Raw genomic sequence first — 18,064 nt, 5'->3', positions numbered from 1 at the left:
TATTTTCCTTTCAAAGTAATTATATACAACTATAGGATAGCCAGAAGACTTGGGATCCATATCTACTTAATAAGAAATAAAGTCTCTTCAAGTCAGTTGGTTAAAAGCCCAGTTAGGCAAACACAGCAACTTAAAGGTAATATGGAAATGAGGTGGGTTGTGGGGGATAAAATTACACACAAAACAAAATCAGTGATGTGGTAACACCTGTTTTATTAAAGAAAAAGTCTTCCTTGGAATAATATAGTGGAAAATTAGGATTGTTAGACGTTCCTAGAATTACTGAAGAATTGCTTATATGTGTAGTATGTTGACTTGCCAGTACATTTCTAGATTACTTTGTACATATTCCTGGAAAATAAGCCAACACTGATAAATAGGCTTGATGCTTGGAAAGACTTTAAGATAAATCTACTAATCATAGTATTGTAAATATGAAATTTCACTCTAGAAAACAGTGCATTTGACTTCATGAAAAAGACAAATTTTAAAGCATATGTAAAAGGTAAGTTACTTTGAATGCTGTATATCAAATTAGTTACAGAAAAATGGGAAGTATTTCAGAAGTTGAAAAATACAATTGGAACTTATCCTGAGTCAGAGGAACTAATTCAAGTCATTCTCCTGGTGAATGTTTTCTTACCCATATGTATTCCAGCACTGTCTTTACATGTGTTATGCACCTCACTTATCCTAATCCAAAACCTCAAATTGGCCACAGTCATTACATTAACCTTAAAAAAAAATTTGGATCAGACCAAAGGTATGGTTTTTGTCTGGTGCCAGTAGTCTGTGCTTCAGTTTGTTCAGGCGAGGTCTATGAGCTTTTATTTGAAACATAGGTGTTTATTAAGAACAAAAAAAGCAAACTAGCTTGTTCATTTTAATGGGCTTGATTTTCTGTAAATACAGTGAAAAATCCAATTTCTTTTTTTTAAACCAACTCTTTTCTCAAAGTTTGAAACAATTCTAGCAAATAAAAATAATAGTCACTGTTTCCTTTTAATAAAATTGAGTACTATAATACAGATATTTCACTAATCTTAAGATACTTGGTTTCGTTATTTTTCTATTTCAAGTATAAATGCTATCTTTAAGCTAATGTACTGGAAGTCTGATAACCTTCAATTTAACATGGACACTATTTCAAGAAGATCTTCAGATAATTTACACACTAAATTTCAGTCACTTCAAGTTGTATGAGCTCAGTTATACGTAAATTTTGCTATTATAAAGAAAAGTATTTTATTTATTAACTTGTTCAGGTTACATGTATGTTAATCAGTTCCGCAAAGCTGTCCCAGTAATTACTTTTTAACTTTACTTGTGTGGAATTGACTGAAGTGAATGCCATAAACCACCAGTTGAGTATTTCTTTCAGTAATAATTGATGTTGTGCATATTTATCTTAAATGACATACTCTGGAATGCCATAAAGAGTCCAATTCTCTCTAGTACTGCAGGGTCTGTATTAATTACATGGTAGGCACAAAGTAAAAGAATCAATAGAGTTGATGTCCATGGCCATGTCCTGCGTCCTGCTTCCTTCACTTTAAATACAGAAAAACTTCCATGGCTGCAATTTTTTTCAGCAATGAACTATGGAAGACTTTATAACTGCAGAGAATTTCACTTTGTCATGACACTGCCACATAGATGCTATAATGAAGTTGTCTTGAACATTCAGGTGGATGTAAGTATGAATTTGATTGTAAAATCACCTGCTACTCTCACAGAAGTTAGAAAGTCAGTTTTTTTCATTTGTCTGAATTTTCTTGCATTTAAGAGAGATTTCAAGTCAAATACCTGTCCATTAATTTTCAAAGCACTGTGATTAATATATTGTTTTGTTAAAATCTCTGGCAGTCTTCTGTGGAGTACTTAAGAAATGGAATCTTTTAAAAAGCATTTTAAAAGTAGCCTGCTTCTAATGCACTACAGGGAAATAATTCTTCTGACAAATGTGCTATTTACAGTCAAACCATTTAATAACTAAAATAAAAAAAAGCAGTAGTGTGGTTTACTAGAAAGCATCTGATTCCTGTTGTCAAGCTTTTAATCAAAATCCCAGGCCTTGTGGAGTAATCTAGGGATTTTCTTTTGTGTTTTATTAGTTGTTTTTTGAACTATAATCCCAGTAATGAGCAAGTAACAAAACTCAGCTGTATATACAAAACTACCACCTATCGCAGTTCTTTCAGTCTCAAATAGGATAACCAGAGCATAACTACTGTGAAGCAATACAATTATGAATTTCTTGAGGGGGAAAAAGGAGAGATAAGTGCGCGGGAGTCAGCTAACACTGGTGCATGGGTGGCTACAGCATGCAAAGGGTTAACAAGATTTTCATTTTAGATAGTTGCCGTAGTAACAATCAGAGAGCTCAGGCTGTATCTTTTCTATTTGTGGGGAATGTTTAGATTTACAGAGTAGCTCAGCTTATTATATATCTGCCTTGATTGCTGGATAAGGTTAGTTGATTAAAAACAGAATAAGATGCATTTTTATAACACGAAGGGAACCTGCCGCCCCCCGCCCCAGCCTCCCATCACTCTTTGTCCAGATCTCTCTCTGCTTTCCCCGCGCTTGCCCGCCGCCCAAGGTGTGGCCGTAAATCAAGTTTCACTTGAACTTTCAAGGAGCAGAGGCTGGTGTCGTCTGCACTGCATGCAGCTGGAGTGCTCAGTCTTGAGCATCCCTGTTGTCCTTCCAGTAGCTGATTTGGGCCATAAAGCTGTGCTGCAGCCAGTGCTGGATTTGAGTACAGCTTCTTTTGTTTGGTGTCACAGCTCGTTTTCACTCGTTCGCCATCCACAGCTTAGCAACAGAAAGTTTGATCAAAGGTCAGCTCCATGGCGGAGGAGCAAAGAGGCAGATTTTCAAGTGTTCATCACCCAACTGCTTCCCTTGGAATTAGCAGGAGTTGTCAGAGGCTCACGGGCTCTGCAGACGTGGCCACCTCCCTCCAGCGTGCAAATAGGATCTGAGCCTGGGAGAATCAAACAGTTACTCATTCCCTCTCCTTACAAGCTGAGAAGGCTTGTGACCACCGTAGCAGGGTGCTGGGTGGGCAGAGGTGGCGGTGACCCTCAAGCCAGTGTGGCTGCCATGCAAAACTGATGCTCCACACTGGCAGTGGCCTCACACTTCACCTGGAGGCCCGTGTCTCCTGGGATCAGGGAAAAAACCCTGCTCCATTGGGATGCCAGTTTCAAGCCTGCCTGGAACAGCTGCTGCCAATTAGTACTGAGTGATATGTGGTAGTTGTTTGAAACCATCTAGACGGGGTGGATGGGGTACTGTAGCATTTTAATGCCGATTGCTGTGACAAGAGGAAGAGAAATTCTGGTGTAAAGTTTTACTGACTTCTGTAGTTTGATAACCTGGACTTCTCTGATTCTGCTGATTTCTACAGCTTTTGCACTTTTAGAGCTCTTGTTTTTTCATACCGCTGATGCTGTTCGTCATGTTAGGTTGCTTTCTTGGCTTCATAACACATGCACTGCAGAGGGGCTTTCTTTTCCTTTTATTGACTTCACTGGGATATTGAAGAACTAGAGACATTTGGAAGCTGGCTTTTTTTTTTTTTTTCTCAGGTATCTGAAAATTAATTTGAAAATTTTATTGGAAGTCGAGGGGGTTTGATTTGATTTTCTTTGAACCAGGAAAGGCCTTCAAGGAAAAATTACTTTTTGGAATTAAAAAATGATTATTTGGAAATTTGGTCTGAGCCAACAGTACAATAGTTTTCTAATCAGTTAAATTCAGTCCACAGTGTGGTGGTACCTAGTGTGATTTTTATTACCACTCTGAGTTTTCATTTCATAGAAAGAAAAAAATAATTAACCTCAGTCCTGTGACCTAGGTGCAATATTTTCCACTTGAGGACCTCTCCTTGCACTTGTGATCCCAAACAGATGCTTTACAGCTCCTGAGGGGTTCCATTAGAGAACATGGAGCTGCAGCACTGCTGTCTTGAACTGACTTAATCAGTAGACTGGTGACTGGCAAGAGTTTGACATGAATATTCTGTAGTCGTAGACCTACCCAGTTATTCCATTCATCATTTTCACACTGTTTTGTTTCTACATGTGAAAGTGAATGAATCTATCAACTCCCTTTAAGCAAGCTGCATCACTCTTTTATCAATACCATCATCTAAACTCAGGATACCAGTGTGTGTACATCCATCAGTCCCAGAAATGGACATAGGTTCATAGTAAAATTCTTGCTGCAAAGAATTTTAAAAAAAATAATAATCCTTTCTGAGAAAAAGATCCTTTAAATAAATTTGCCAAGCTTCAAGCTTCTTTGTCTACTATCACTTATTCCAAGTGAAGCTCTTTTAAGTTCCCTAAAATATGTAAAAATGGGAGAGGTTTGGGCTTCATTCATTGTTATTTTCAAGTTACAAACTTAGCAGCAGGTCCCTATTACCATTTTAGCCCTTCTTTTATGTGTAAATGTTTCTTAAGTATCTGAATGAATTTCCCAAGTAAAATGAGTTTTCTTGGAACTGTTTTTACTTACAGAAAGTCTTTTACCCTTACACCCAGCTTCATTGTGTTCAAAACCAAAAGCCTGTAAACAGCTTTCCTACACTACTTCTTTGTTTCCATATTTTAAGATCTATTATGCATAGTGTAGTGCGTAATCATAATTATGCATTCATGATGATGTTTGTACTGGCTTAACTCAGGAATAGTGCGAGAAAGCTAATCTCGAAGGTACAGGCTGTTTTCCTGCACTTTAGATTCTGATCTGAGCTGTTTGTTGAGTCTTACTGGAACCAGAGCCCCGTACTCACCAGTCCCGCTGCTGGACTCTCCATCTTTATCTCCAGTCCCAGTGAAGGACCTTCACCCATTCTTTGAAAACTTCTTTTTTTCATGGAAACTTGCGTAGTTGCAGTTTTTCGTCATGCTGCATATAATCAGTACACTGAAGCAATTTAAATGTGTTACACAACTATGTCATACAAGCTACAAAAATGAGGACCCTTTTAATCTGCCATTGGGCATTTTAGGGAGCTTCATTTTCATTTTTATGTGAGACCAGAAAAAAAAAATCCTCAGGCTTTTAAGGCAAAAATGGGAAAAAATGACCTGGTTATGCCTAACATATCTTTCAGTGGAAGGAAGAAAGTAACTGTTTGTGAGGTAAAGGTGCTGCTCTGCTCAGTTCATCTTCTTGGTCCAAGCCTTCTGAAATGATAGAGAAAATGAAAGCACCATTAATCCATGATTCTGAGCTGTGAAAGATCATATTGATGAAAAAGCGCAGAATTTTGAAATGTATTTTCTCTGAAATCCTCATATTAATCAGTTACTTAATACTATTGTTACTTATTTAAAAATGTGTACAAAATTTGATGGCATGGAAGAAAGATTAAAAACCCTACATTACTGCATAGTCATATGTTAATTTATGCTGAACTACCTTCGTTATCTAATCTATTTTAATATTTTGTGGGTTTTTTCAAGTATAATATTTGAGAAGATAGACTAGAAAATAGAAATTATACTGATAAGTGAACAGAGAATAACCAAAAAATCCAATTATTTACAAGCATTTCCATCAATATTATACATATACATATGTAAAGTTAATTCTTCATTACTTGTAGACAGGAAAGCATAGAGTAACATTGAAAATCACTAATGAAAGCTTGTTCCAGGTTTTTTTTACATAAGCAGTCAAGAATCATGCATAATGCAACAGTGTACCAACTAGCAGCACACTCACAGGAAATAATTTAAACTTGTTTTTTACGGACACAAGAAGCTGATTTTAAAGCCATCCCTAAGAAGATTGTCCTTGATTTTACATTATCCTGGGTTGATGTTTCAGTTTCTTCCATTTACTATCATACTCACTGGGTGAAAAATATCCTGGCGTCTGCTTAATAGTGATGGAATTTTCTACATGAAGATGTAAGGAGGAATTAGGTTTTACCCCATAATTATATATTAAATCAGTGTTAAAATACAGTTGTAATCAAATCCTTTCATATCCCAAGGCCACACATTTGATACAGTACATTGGAAGGTCAGAATACTTAGCTGAGTATACACCCCTTGAGACTCAACAGATGTACAGATATGTGGCCTAATCCCAAAAACGCATTCATAAGTCTGGAAGATCAGAATTGAGCCTTAATTCTCTAAAGGACTGCCACAATGTTGTGTGGTCCTTTCATCCAAATTAGAATGATTCATTATGTCTAGTCCATTAGCACCATCAGGGATAGGTGTGGGCCATAAAATCTGCATTAGGATTTCTAAATATGTCAAGGATAATCTTAAAAGGAGATAAACTGGGGTGTTTTAACTGAGCTATAAATAATTAATCAAAGTCATACATGTAGACTTCTGGTTGTTAAAGCATGTGTTAAACTTCTACCTTAAATGATTATGCTGTCTTAACAAATATAAAACTCGGGCAGAGGATTGTTTATTGGATTTATACTGTTACTTTTAGGTACTGTGTTTCTTGTTGGTAAAGGCAACGCCTAAAACATGCCTATAGATGTTAAAAAATTGGGAAGGTAAGCACAGATTTTTTTTTCTGTTACGGGATTCTATTTCAAATGAGTTAGGTAGGAATTTATATATAATATTTTGAGTGCATTCAGCATGTGCACCACTGAAGTTCAAGTATTATGTCATGCATCATCAGGAGAATGACATTGTAATACCTACACCATTGACTATAATACCTTTGTATTAATTATGTATTTCAAAAAGGCCTCACAATATTAATTGGAAATACAATCTTAAAAGAGCTGCACTGGAATATACAGCTAAAATATTGGACAAGCATATACAAAGAACTTTTTATTTTCTACCTTTTTGGTTCTGGGGAAAAAAAAGAAGATAAAAAGTACTTTTACTGCTTCTAAAACATGACTTTTTGTTACCCACCCTTCATGACAAAAATATTCACTTTTCTAAAGAAATACACACAACCTGTGTTTGCAGTTCCAGGTGAAGTAATAATAATAAAATACTATGAGCAGAATCTGTAACTACTAGCTAATCTATAGTTCTGTGTATTGGAATGTTTATAGAAGGCTTTATGCATGTGCCTTTTTATTTTGTGTTTTTAATTGATTCTTTAGATAAATTTAAGTACATAAAATACATGAAATTTGGACTTCTGGAAATGATTAAGCCATTCATTCCAGGATTAAAAGAAGTACAACGGAGAAAAAAGCCCCAAAATTACTGCAAAACAGAACTTATTCAGTACCACACCATAACTAAGCTGTAGATAACAGTAATCATTCTTTCAGTGTAAATAGCTGGACAGTGGGACCAGGCAGAATTAACCCATACACCATATGAATGCTGTCAAGTCTTCTAGAAAAACCTCTGTAATTGTCCCCATGATCATTTGGAATATCTGTTGTCACATTAACTACCGATGGCCCAAATGATCTTCATGCAAAGAAAGGAAATGGCAGATGATTAACAGGGATTGATGGTTTATCCCAGAGTTTAGTCCCTCAACTCATCCAGCATAAACTGAATTGCAGCTAAGCTCTACTGAGCAGAGTATTCATATTTAACATTAAAACCGTTTAGCAAAAGTGGAAGGCATTACATTCAAGCAACTGCATTTGGAAAAGACTTGCTGGTAAATACCAGCGTGGTCTCATTAGTAGAAAGACAGACTTAATTCTCAGAGTAGACAATAATGTTCAACAGGAAGGTTAACCTGGTAGGAAAAATGAACTGGTAATTCAGTGTGAAAGTGTGCAAGCAGCACTGTGTTATATCTTGTCTAAAGATAAGTTATATACAGTGTGATTTCATCAGTACAGGTGCATGTCATCTCTGAAATAGTATTATCCAAACTATTCAACTTTACAGTAAAGCGGAAAGGTTCAACACCCATGGCAAATACCGGAGCGCTAAGGCACAATGATGCTGGGCATGGTACCTGCAGGTATCAGCTCACCACAACAGGGATGATTCACTTAGCGTTGTCAGGTTTCAGAATATCGTAATCATATTTACACTAATCACAGCACCAAGTAAGAATGCAGTTTCTTGGTGTGCTGGTCATTGTGTAAACACAGCGTGTGTCTCTGTGTGGGTATGTATATACATACACTGCTATCCCAAAGAATGAAAGAAATAAAAGAACAGGATAGAGAGTAATAGGAGAAATGTAATGTGAATGTTAAGTGAAGAGAGTGGCAGCTGCTGTCCATCCCATGCTCTTTGGGAAGGGGAGGAGTTATCCAGACATCGTTAGTTAGGTGTATACAAAATGGAAGAGAAAGATGAGGGGACAGGGCAAAGGAGGAGCAGCTGTGGAGTGAAGCCAGGTGAGAATACTTTATAGGAGGAAGAATGGGAGTAGAAAGCCCGTCAGCGTAGGGTGCTGTGGGCAGGGGAAGCTCATTGAGTATTCAGAGGTCCAGTTTACAGCTCTTCCATTCCTGTTCCTACTAGTTGGTGGTCACCTCCTCCAGGACCACATGGCGAGCAGCCAGTAGGAATCACCAGGAACCTCAGCTAGGACTAAGCGCTCTGGTATCTAGATCAATTATTTAAAACCTTCGTGGTTCTGGGGAAGATTTTGAAGATGGGTTCCAAGTGTACCCTGGATTAAATAAAACAAGCTAAAGTTGCCTTTGACAGCCATAATTTTGTACCTAAATTACAGTGAGATTTGATTTATGTTTATTTTATAGATTTGAAAAAAATGCATTCTAGCTAGCTAACATGAAATTACCTCAACGTTTAACATACATTTAATTTGCATTAGGGACATTCATCAGGAGGCATATTTGTTACTCATAAAAAATTTTGAATCATATTGGAGTCATGACAAGTGTTGGAAAATATTAACAGACCTAGGGTGTATTTTTTTTTGTTTGAATATTTTCTTTGGTCTGCTTTAGGTTTGTGGATATATGGTGAAATGTATGTTCAGTTTTGTCACTTGACAAGTGATGATCTCTTGGGGTAAACAGCAGGGTTTCTCAGTTGCAGGGAATCCCAGCTGTCTTTTGGGATTCCATCTGTGTGTGCATTTTTTTCTTTTTTCTTTTTTCTTTTTTTGTTTTCTGGCAGCCCCACCCCCACCTCCCCAACCCTTTTTTTATTATTATTCTTGAAACATTTAAAGGCTTTGGTTTGGCCTCTTGAAATGTTAACAATTCTTTTTCTTCTACCATCACCTGAAAAAAAAATAACCCACCCCCGAAGAGACTCTCTTCATGTAAGTGGAATCCCAAAATAAATAGCTAGATGTAATGCATGTAAACTAGGAAAGACGCAAGGTGTTTCGCAGCCAGCCAGTCCGTACTGCCATGTTAACCACTAGCGCTACATAATGAGAATCTAGAGCCCTGGGCCAAAGAGACATGAGGACTTTTTCCTCCCACCTTGTCCAAGATACTGGGAAGGCCCCTCCATCTTTCCTCCATCACTAGTTTCATGGGCCATCACAAGCAGCAATTTGTCTATCTTCTTTCTGCCAGTTAGCGTGCAGGCACACCAGTTACATCTCTGCAGGTAAACAGGTTCTTGTACTCTCTTCATCTCGCCATAAGACAGGCATCTGATGGATGGTACTTGAACACTCCTCTCAAACACTGGGTTCCATAAAGTTGTAAAGGAGTAACTAACAGTTATCCCAGGCTGTCTGCAGATTTAGGTGAAATTAACTGCATCTATTACATTTGTATCAGTTTTTCAAAATATATTGGTTTCCAACTACAAGGACTAAGGATTGCAAAAGTTCTCTTGTGTTTAGTTTAAGCTTCAAGATCTCACCGAATGACATAGCGGGGGCTGTGAAAACTGAAATCCTGGTGCAATTGTACAGTTCCAGAATAGGTGTTTATAGGCTGGAGACTGCCATGTCTTTGTTTTATTTGGTGGTGTTTGTCATCAGCATGGAACCACAGCACCAAAAACCTTGACACCTCCAGCCTCGTGTGAGTGGAGAAGAGTTGCCTGCGCATGTCTTACAAAGAAAGCTGTGGTACTGTGAAGTGCTGCCATAGCCTTTGACTGGCAGGGTTTCCAGAGAAGCCCTTGACATAAATATTTTTGCAAGACTGAATCCTTTGCAAAAGATAAGAGTTTTCAGGGAAGCCACAAAACTGAAAGACGGTCCAGCTGATTGCACGCAATTTGACAAGATGGGGGTCTGTGTCTGCTCTGTTTGGGTGGGCCTGTCTTAGGGACTGATGAATTTGTAATCAGTTATATGATAAATACGTTGAGACAGTCAATGTAAGCATGGGGTGATAGAGTTATGACTCTCCTTCTTAGTCAAAAACATCTTAAAACAAATATTAATTAGGGGTAGTTTGAGACTTATGCAAATCTCTGTTATTGCCCAGTCCAGAATGAGCCCTTAGGAGACCTTCCCAATTGAACTAATTTGATGAGCTTATAAAGTTTTGCTGTATTGAGTGTGGTGACCACCAAAGGTGAGCTTATCCTCTCGAGAGCAGATGTTCTGCAGTTTCAGAATGTCAGCAAGTACGTCAACCCTGTGATGCTGAAATTGAATTTAAATTGAATTTCAAAGTAGAAACCTCTGTTGGTGTATTAACTGGTGTTTTACTGTCCCAGACTCATATCTGAAGGCACCTGAGGTATATTTACAGCTTTTCTCCCAATACAGTCCTGTTTTTAATTGGCTATATAAAGTAACACCGCACAGTGGGGCATGAGAACTTTCTTCAATTGCGTGAAGACATTCTGGTAATCTCCTGTATCTTTCATGGGAACTCAGGCTCTTTGGAAGATTTAGTAAGAAAATCTGTTTGTGGGAACCAAAATACAATTGGAAGCAAAGCCCTTGTGTATCTTAAGTCTCCAGTAACTTTTCTCTGTTTTGTTGAGAGTACTTTAAGGAAGCAATTTTGTCATTTTAGAGCCCTGTACTGAATAAAGAAATAAAAAAAGTTAAAGAGAGAAATGTAGTGATTTTTCAATGAACGGTATATCTCCTTAGATAATGTTGAACACTGGAACATGGTGCCTGGGCCAGGATGGTCATGTCACAGTGACTTGCTGAACATCAGTTCAGTACCTATTTCTTGCTCTGGCACGGCTCCTTAGGAAACAGCTAGCAATAATGAGGCATTTGACATCAGAATTTCATAGATTTCAAACAACTTGCTCATACTGTACTTCTCTTCAGTGTGGGGGTTTCCTCAAGTTTCTGCCAGGCCACACACATCATATGTTAGAAATCTTTGCAGGCAAGAGCCCATCTCACTTTACTTGTCAGCACTGATTCCTTTTAGCAAGAGTGCAAAACTATTTTCGGCCTGCTGTGATGGCTATTTTTATCTCCATTAACCTCTTGACTGAATATAAACATTTATTGAGGGTTACCTCCCTTGTTTGTCCAGTTGCTTCAAAGGTTAGTGAAAAGTGGATGCCTGCCTGACCTCTTTTATCCTCATTAGCTGATTCTAATTGTTCCCTGAGAGATCACAGTTTTGACCCTGTTTATCCTTGTCAAATTTGTCTAGTTGTGGCATGAAGACATTAGCAAATATTGCATTTTCAGGTAAAACTTACTCAAGAGTAGAATACACACTTATCTAGTGTAGTGAACAATACTTTGGTTCTATGATGTGCCCTCGTTTCCAGAATGTGAGGTTACTTTTGTATGGCCCCATCTTATGGACACTCATGTTAGCAGATCCCTATGATTATACTTAGGCAGTAGGCAGAATGTTTTGTAAGCTTCTGAGTAATTTGTAGCAGTTCTTTTGGAGGGAGAAATAAAATTTTGTTTGGTTTTTGAAGCAACTGTAATATTGTTGCTCCTGTGGCAAGAAAGTTTTTTTTGTAGAAAGGTACCTCTCTTAAGCTAGAGATATTCCTGATAGCAGTGTAAAAAGCCACGCAGTATAAAGTGGCTAACACCTCCCAGCACCACCATTATTTTGGGAGTGACTGACTAAATGTTACAGGATGTCAAATGCATCTTAGGAATTACGGAATGATTTTCATAGTACTCTGGGAGTCAGAGCATGAACATACTTCACTTCTTGGGATGGTATCCCAAAGTTAAAGAGCTGTCATGAAGAACATATTGCCCTTCCAAGAATTTCTTCTATGTCAAGCCAAGAAAGCCCTTTTTCATGTTCCTCGGTGGATCTCAGTTGTGGTTGTACGGTTGGGGCAAAGGACCTGGCAGGTCTCAATTAGGTATCTCAAACAGACAGGTTCCAGGCTTCACAGGTTGTAACCAGTGCCTTAAATCCCACAGACACTTAGTGAAGATTAAAAAGCACTGGTGTAATGCGCTCAAAGCACGATATCCTGCTTTACAAGCAGGTTGCCGCATTCTGCACCAGCTTCAGCTTTCAAATGGATTTAAAATGTAGCCTCAGGTATAGTGCATTGCAGTAGTCTAATCTTGAGGTGATAAAGGCATGACTGATTTAACCATAGCTTCTTGTTATCTTGGACTGGGGTCTTTTCATTTTAACCATTTTAGGGAAATGGCCTTTCCTGAATCAGCAGGCTTGCTTCAATTCTTACTATGTAATAAGGCACAACAAGAGCAAGCCATTGTCAGTGGTGAACACCTCCTATGAACATGTAAACCTCACAGGATGCCAGACCCCAAGAACTGCTGCGGTGGTCCTGACTCATCTTACAGCTCACACAATGTGCCTGTGAGGTACTTCAAAGAGAAGCCATTGCCTGTCTCCCTTAGTGGAGCTGCCAAGCTTTACAAGCAGCCAGGGCCTTGTGAAGTTTTGCTTTCATATTAAAAGAAGTTTATTTACATATCTGTGCAGAGCTATGGGAGAATGGGAAATTCTTTTGAGGAGTCCACCAGCTTTTCTGGCCTAGCAGAGCTGTGAGACGAAACCCAGTTCCTCCTCCAGCCTATCTCTAGTGCCTAGAGACCACTCACAGCTGCTGAACTGATTACAAGTTTTATTGCCAAACCGACCTGGAAGCTAACATAGTGATCATGTAGTTTTTAAAGCTCAAAAAAAAGCCCTGTAAAACTGGGGATGGCAAAGCAGACTCACGTCCTGACTGCTGGTGCTCAGTCTACCTGCTGCTGCTGCTTCACCTCAGAAGGGATAAGGCACCTACATGGGCTCCTGTTGTCTAGAAGCTACAGGGGCGGTGGCCTGGGACTAAGCCTACCACTTAATCAAGGAGAAATTAATCTCCATGAGAAAGTCAAACAGTATCTCTGCATCACATGTCTTCCTCAGCAGTATGTGGTTAAGTATAATCCTTTCCCAGGACATATAATTTGTCCTGTCTATGTAGATAATAAGCTATTGCCCAGCGCATAAAGATCCTGATGGTATTTGAGGCTTCTTAATACCACCTTACGGCAATTAGTACCCTTACAGATGGGGCACAGTGAAATGTTGGATGTTTGGGAGGAAGAAAACCAAAAATGGTAATAAGACCTTTTGAAAATTAAATAGATGATCCCTTCCACACTTAAAAGAAATAATTTTGTTTTGTTTTGTTTTTTAGCTTGTCCTCCAACTTAAAACTAAGACTCAGTTGAATGTCTTAAACATTTACAGTGAACTTGGAAGTGTCCACTACCTGATTAATATGGCACTGCCTTTTGATTGTATTTGGGATTACCAGAGATTAAGAGGACATAAAAACACAAAAAACGTATAAAGTCTTGACTGAAATGGCAGTTGGAGAAATGCAGCATGTGGAAGGAACATGTCCTGGACCTCCTGTTCATCATGGCTATGCAGTTATGGTTGCTAAAGCTTGTATTTAATATGGGTATGGTTGTCAGCTGTGTGAAGAATAGCCACTCTTCCTTGTTTCCATAATAGCCTTAGCTCTGGTTTGGTGGAAACAACAGTAAAGTCCACACTTTTCTATAATAGAAGGTAGAAATGATAATTTGATTACCTTTCATCTGATCTCTTTAATATCTTTTTCAGTTCATGCCTCATTTGCATCATTTTCTGTGCAGTCCATGTGTAAATACTTTGCACTGATTTCATAGTTGATAATACCAAGCCTCTTGGTAATTTATATATGAACATAAACAAATTTTTACAAAATAATGTTTTGTTTACTAGCCAATTAGAAATCAGAATTTAAATTCAGATTTCAAATGCATGTAGTTGGGTTGACTCTTGTAATACTTTATACAAGCAAACACACTTTTTTCAACTTCCCATAGAAAAAGTATTATTAGGAATTAAGACACAGCATGTCTCTGGTTGCAGTATTTTTACACTAGGTAGGTATATTGTTGCTAGCTGATGCATTCCTTTTTGCTAATCTCATTCCTCAATTTTATCTGTTTTTTTTCCAACACTTCTGGAAGATGAATAATGTCATGGAGTACATATAGAAGAAGTGTGACTTATGCATAAAGATTTATATGAAAAATGCAAAATATAAAATGCAAATTAAGCAAGGAAGACTATATTTGATAAAACAGTATTAGAGAATAAACAGATAAAAAAGCAATGTGAAGAACTGTGACACTGAACACATTCTATCATTAAAATATTGTTATATAAAAATTATGTCAAATATATCTTATGTAAGATTATGCATTTAATCTTATAGAACTAAAATATTTTTAGTGTCTTATTTTCACTAAATGTTATTGTGTATATTTGGGGAATGTAATGTGTTCTTTGTTAATTCTTAATATACTTCACTACATTTCAAGAACAGTAACAGATAATAAATGTGGCCAATGGATATAGAATGTCCATGTAAATATATGATTTTCCACATCTTATTTTTTTTTAACTCTCTTAACCATACAGAATATTACAATAGAATGTAGCTGGAGCCAACTAGAGAATCATAGGTGAAATATAAAAATAACTAAATCTTCTTAGAAAAGGTTGTAACAACTTGGTGAGAATTATATTCCTGGAAAAAAATAGTTACATGGTGACTGTTGAACTTTTTACTCTCTCTTGTGGTTTCATGCTTGATATAGAGAAAAACAACTGTGCAGGACAGAAGTCAAAGTGGCATCCCAGTGCCACACACTGACAAAATCACAGGGGTTTTGCCATTTCATTAGTAAAAGGAGTTAAGTGTTAATAAATCTGAAGCCTCTATATTATCTCCTCAAATACCAAATTCTCTAAATATAGCACCTGAAATATATACAAGAGATGGTTTTCTTAAATGTGTATCTCCTTGCCTGCATCCCTTTCAGGTGCAATGGATGTCATGCTTTGCTGTTGTGCCTTTGAATTTATTAATACAACTTCTTTTATAGTCTTTTCTGAGACAAAGTGCAGTGAATCATTAGCATTATTATTATTTCAGACATAGTAAAATCACACATCAACATTTAGCAAAAGGGAAAAAAAAATCCATTATCCATTCACAACAATTTCCTATGATAATACAAATGTTACCCAGGACAGATCTTTGAAATGGATACTGATTCTTTAAATTCTTTCCTGTCTGTTTCAGGAAATAGTGAGATCCCATTGATAATGAAGTACAATGTGTCTAAAGTTCACTTCTGAACACTTGGCTCTTTGCTGTGAAAGTCATCTGCATTCCCTTTATAATTCTCAGCCACCAGAGATCTGCTTAATCTTGGAGATCTGATCCAATATCATTCAGAAAAATCCTTGATAATAGTTTCACCATTCAATCAATGAAAGAACTAAAGCTTACTGCTTGCATCTCCTTAAAAAAAAAAAAAAAATCCCGAGGCAGGGGAATAAGACCTTGGCTTATGGGTTTGGAGATTTTGTTGTTTGCAAATAAAATGATTATTACTATTATTATTCAAGTTCTTAATCAAGGCAAGCAAACGGCATCTGTTTGTTATCATCCTTCCTACAGAAGACAAAGGCTTCAGTCCCTATGGTACTGACTGCTGGCCCCAAGTGGTTGCTGGATGTGACTTGGCAAGGAGTAGAAGACAACAAAAACAACTGCATTGTGTACAGCAAAGGTAAACACAAGCTGATTTTTTTTCTCTACTTTCTTGTGTAAGGTACTGAAATTAAAAATACCTGTTGCATAATAGGAAAATGATGTAGTTTGTCTCCCCTTAAAGTCAAATAGTTTTCATTCCTATTTTCCTACTATGTTTGGGTTTTGTTTTGGTTTTTATTTTTTCCTTTTAATGATATAAAAACGTGGTGTCTGTAGTGTACTAAATGCTTTATAAACACAGAAGGATGTAGCTGACATAACACATACCATCTATTTCTCTCTGAGAGTTAGTGCCTCTTGGCACACATCAGCAAAATCTGTACACTTTGAATAGGTGAATTCTTTCTGACATTTTATTGGGCATGCTGGATAGCATTTCTCCATGTTACGTTACATTGTATACTACCTGAAATCTGTTTTTGTAAGAAGAATGCAAACTTGATTGGACTATGATAAGACTCCTTGTCAGCATGGTAACAGAAGATAACTGGAACTGAATTTCAGGGTTGTCACCTCTGACATTCCAGTCTCTGTGTAGTGGCATGATGTGATGATGCTTCACTGGAATGTATTGGCTAGTGGCAATGTGTATCATTTCTGTCTTATGTGAATTGTCATATTTGCCTAAGTCAGTATGGGTTCTTATGAGGCCCCCCAAACATGTTTTGTCTAACCTACCACATCTAACAGCTACTCTGGTTCAAGATTCAAAGGCTTTTGCCTTGCCTCTTGAACCAACTCGAAGAGCTGTTGGTTCAGTCCATAGGGACAAGCTGTTCGTTCAGTCTGTCACTGTGAAAGCTTTGTAAATGTGGTTATGGTATCGTTACAGTATGCTAAAAAAACCAAACAAATAAACAAAAAAAGCCCAAAAACAAAACCCAAAAAACCCACCACCTGAATACATGGAATAAGAAAAACTTATTTAGTGTAGCTGTTTTTGGCATTCCCCCTGAAGATCAGGTTGCAAAACTATGACTTTCCTTCCGTGTATTTCAATCGCCAGTCTCAGCACTTTGTGAATACTTCAGAACATGCACTGTGCTTGTTTAATTTCTTTTAGGTTTTATTTCTAACCAAACAGACCTACTGAGATCAAAGATGTGTTTGCTGAGGCAACCTAGTGACCATTTCAGCATACAAGCATCCAGGCAAATAAGCACCCATATCAATATATTAACATACAAAACACTAATCATAACATCAAAGACTCCTAAAAACTTACTAGAAACAATTACAACTTGTTCCTATAATCATTGCAATTTATACACTTATAAGAGGATTGCTTTTAAACTGCCACAAGCCTTTGAAAGTTGAAACGCTGAAAACAGGGAATTTGCATGTTAAAAATGAGTTGCACACCAGGGTCTTATAAATTCTTTCTATAATAATTACAGAATGCCGACACATTCATTCTGCAACCTGAAACACCTGCAGTACTAGAGAGCTGGGCTCAGATCTAAAAAGGGTTGAGCTGCCCTTCCTTTGGAGCTTGCTGATTGCTGCCCAAGTGGAAGGAACAGTGATGTGCTCTGGGTAACGTAGTGAAGGTTTTCCCGTAAATTCAGAGCTGCAGTCTGCTATTCATAGTATTGAATACTCACAGGCAAACTTTTCTGCAAGAACTTTTTAATGTAATGGGAAATTACTTTCACTCGAAAATATAGCTTCTGCAAATTCCCATAGGATGACGTCTTATCAAGTATTACATTCTTTCTGTAATTATAATAATACTTAGCACATATATACCAGTAAGACTTTTCATCTTCAAAGTACTTTACAAACACCAACTAATTCATTAGACAGTTTCAGTGCTATCTGTCTGATTGAATCAATTGAAATACGATCATTTTTTTCAAATACTAAAAACTTTCTTCAGTTCGGTACAATCTGAGTAGCCCAAAACGTTAGTCTTTTCACTGAATCGTGCTGGATTTTGTTTCACTGACGATACTGGCTATTTTAGTACTTGGTTAACAGAATATTGTGAGACAGTCATACAGTGCTAAACATGAATTCTGTTATCCTTACCACAGATGCGTATTATAACTAAAGTCGGAGATAAATTTGGGCCCTAATTTATAAATACGTGTTAAAACCCTGCTACTCCACTAAACTAATGTGGGAAATAAGTTGTA

General features: G+C 37.4%; 1 protein-coding gene across 3 annotated transcripts in view; it reads left to right on the top strand.

Annotated features, from left to right (window-relative positions):
* The window catches only part of ZFPM2 (zinc finger protein, FOG family member 2), a 321,611-nt gene that overhangs the window by 190,737 nt on the left and 112,810 nt on the right, over window positions 1-18,064 (top strand). For all 3 annotated transcript variants that reach the window (XM_027800191.2, XM_027800247.2, XM_027800144.2), the window contains one exon: window positions 15,831-15,942. In XM_027800191.2, coding sequence (XP_027655992.1) covers window positions 15,831-15,942 — 112 coding nt within the window. The remainder of the gene's footprint in view (window positions 1-15,830; window positions 15,943-18,064) is intronic.

This window comes from Falco cherrug, chromosome 3 (genome assembly GCF_023634085.1).
Source record: "Falco cherrug isolate bFalChe1 chromosome 3, bFalChe1.pri, whole genome shotgun sequence".
NCBI lineage: Eukaryota > Metazoa > Chordata > Aves > Falconiformes > Falconidae > Falco > Falco cherrug.
This window is presented reverse-complemented; position numbering and strand designations above follow the sequence as displayed.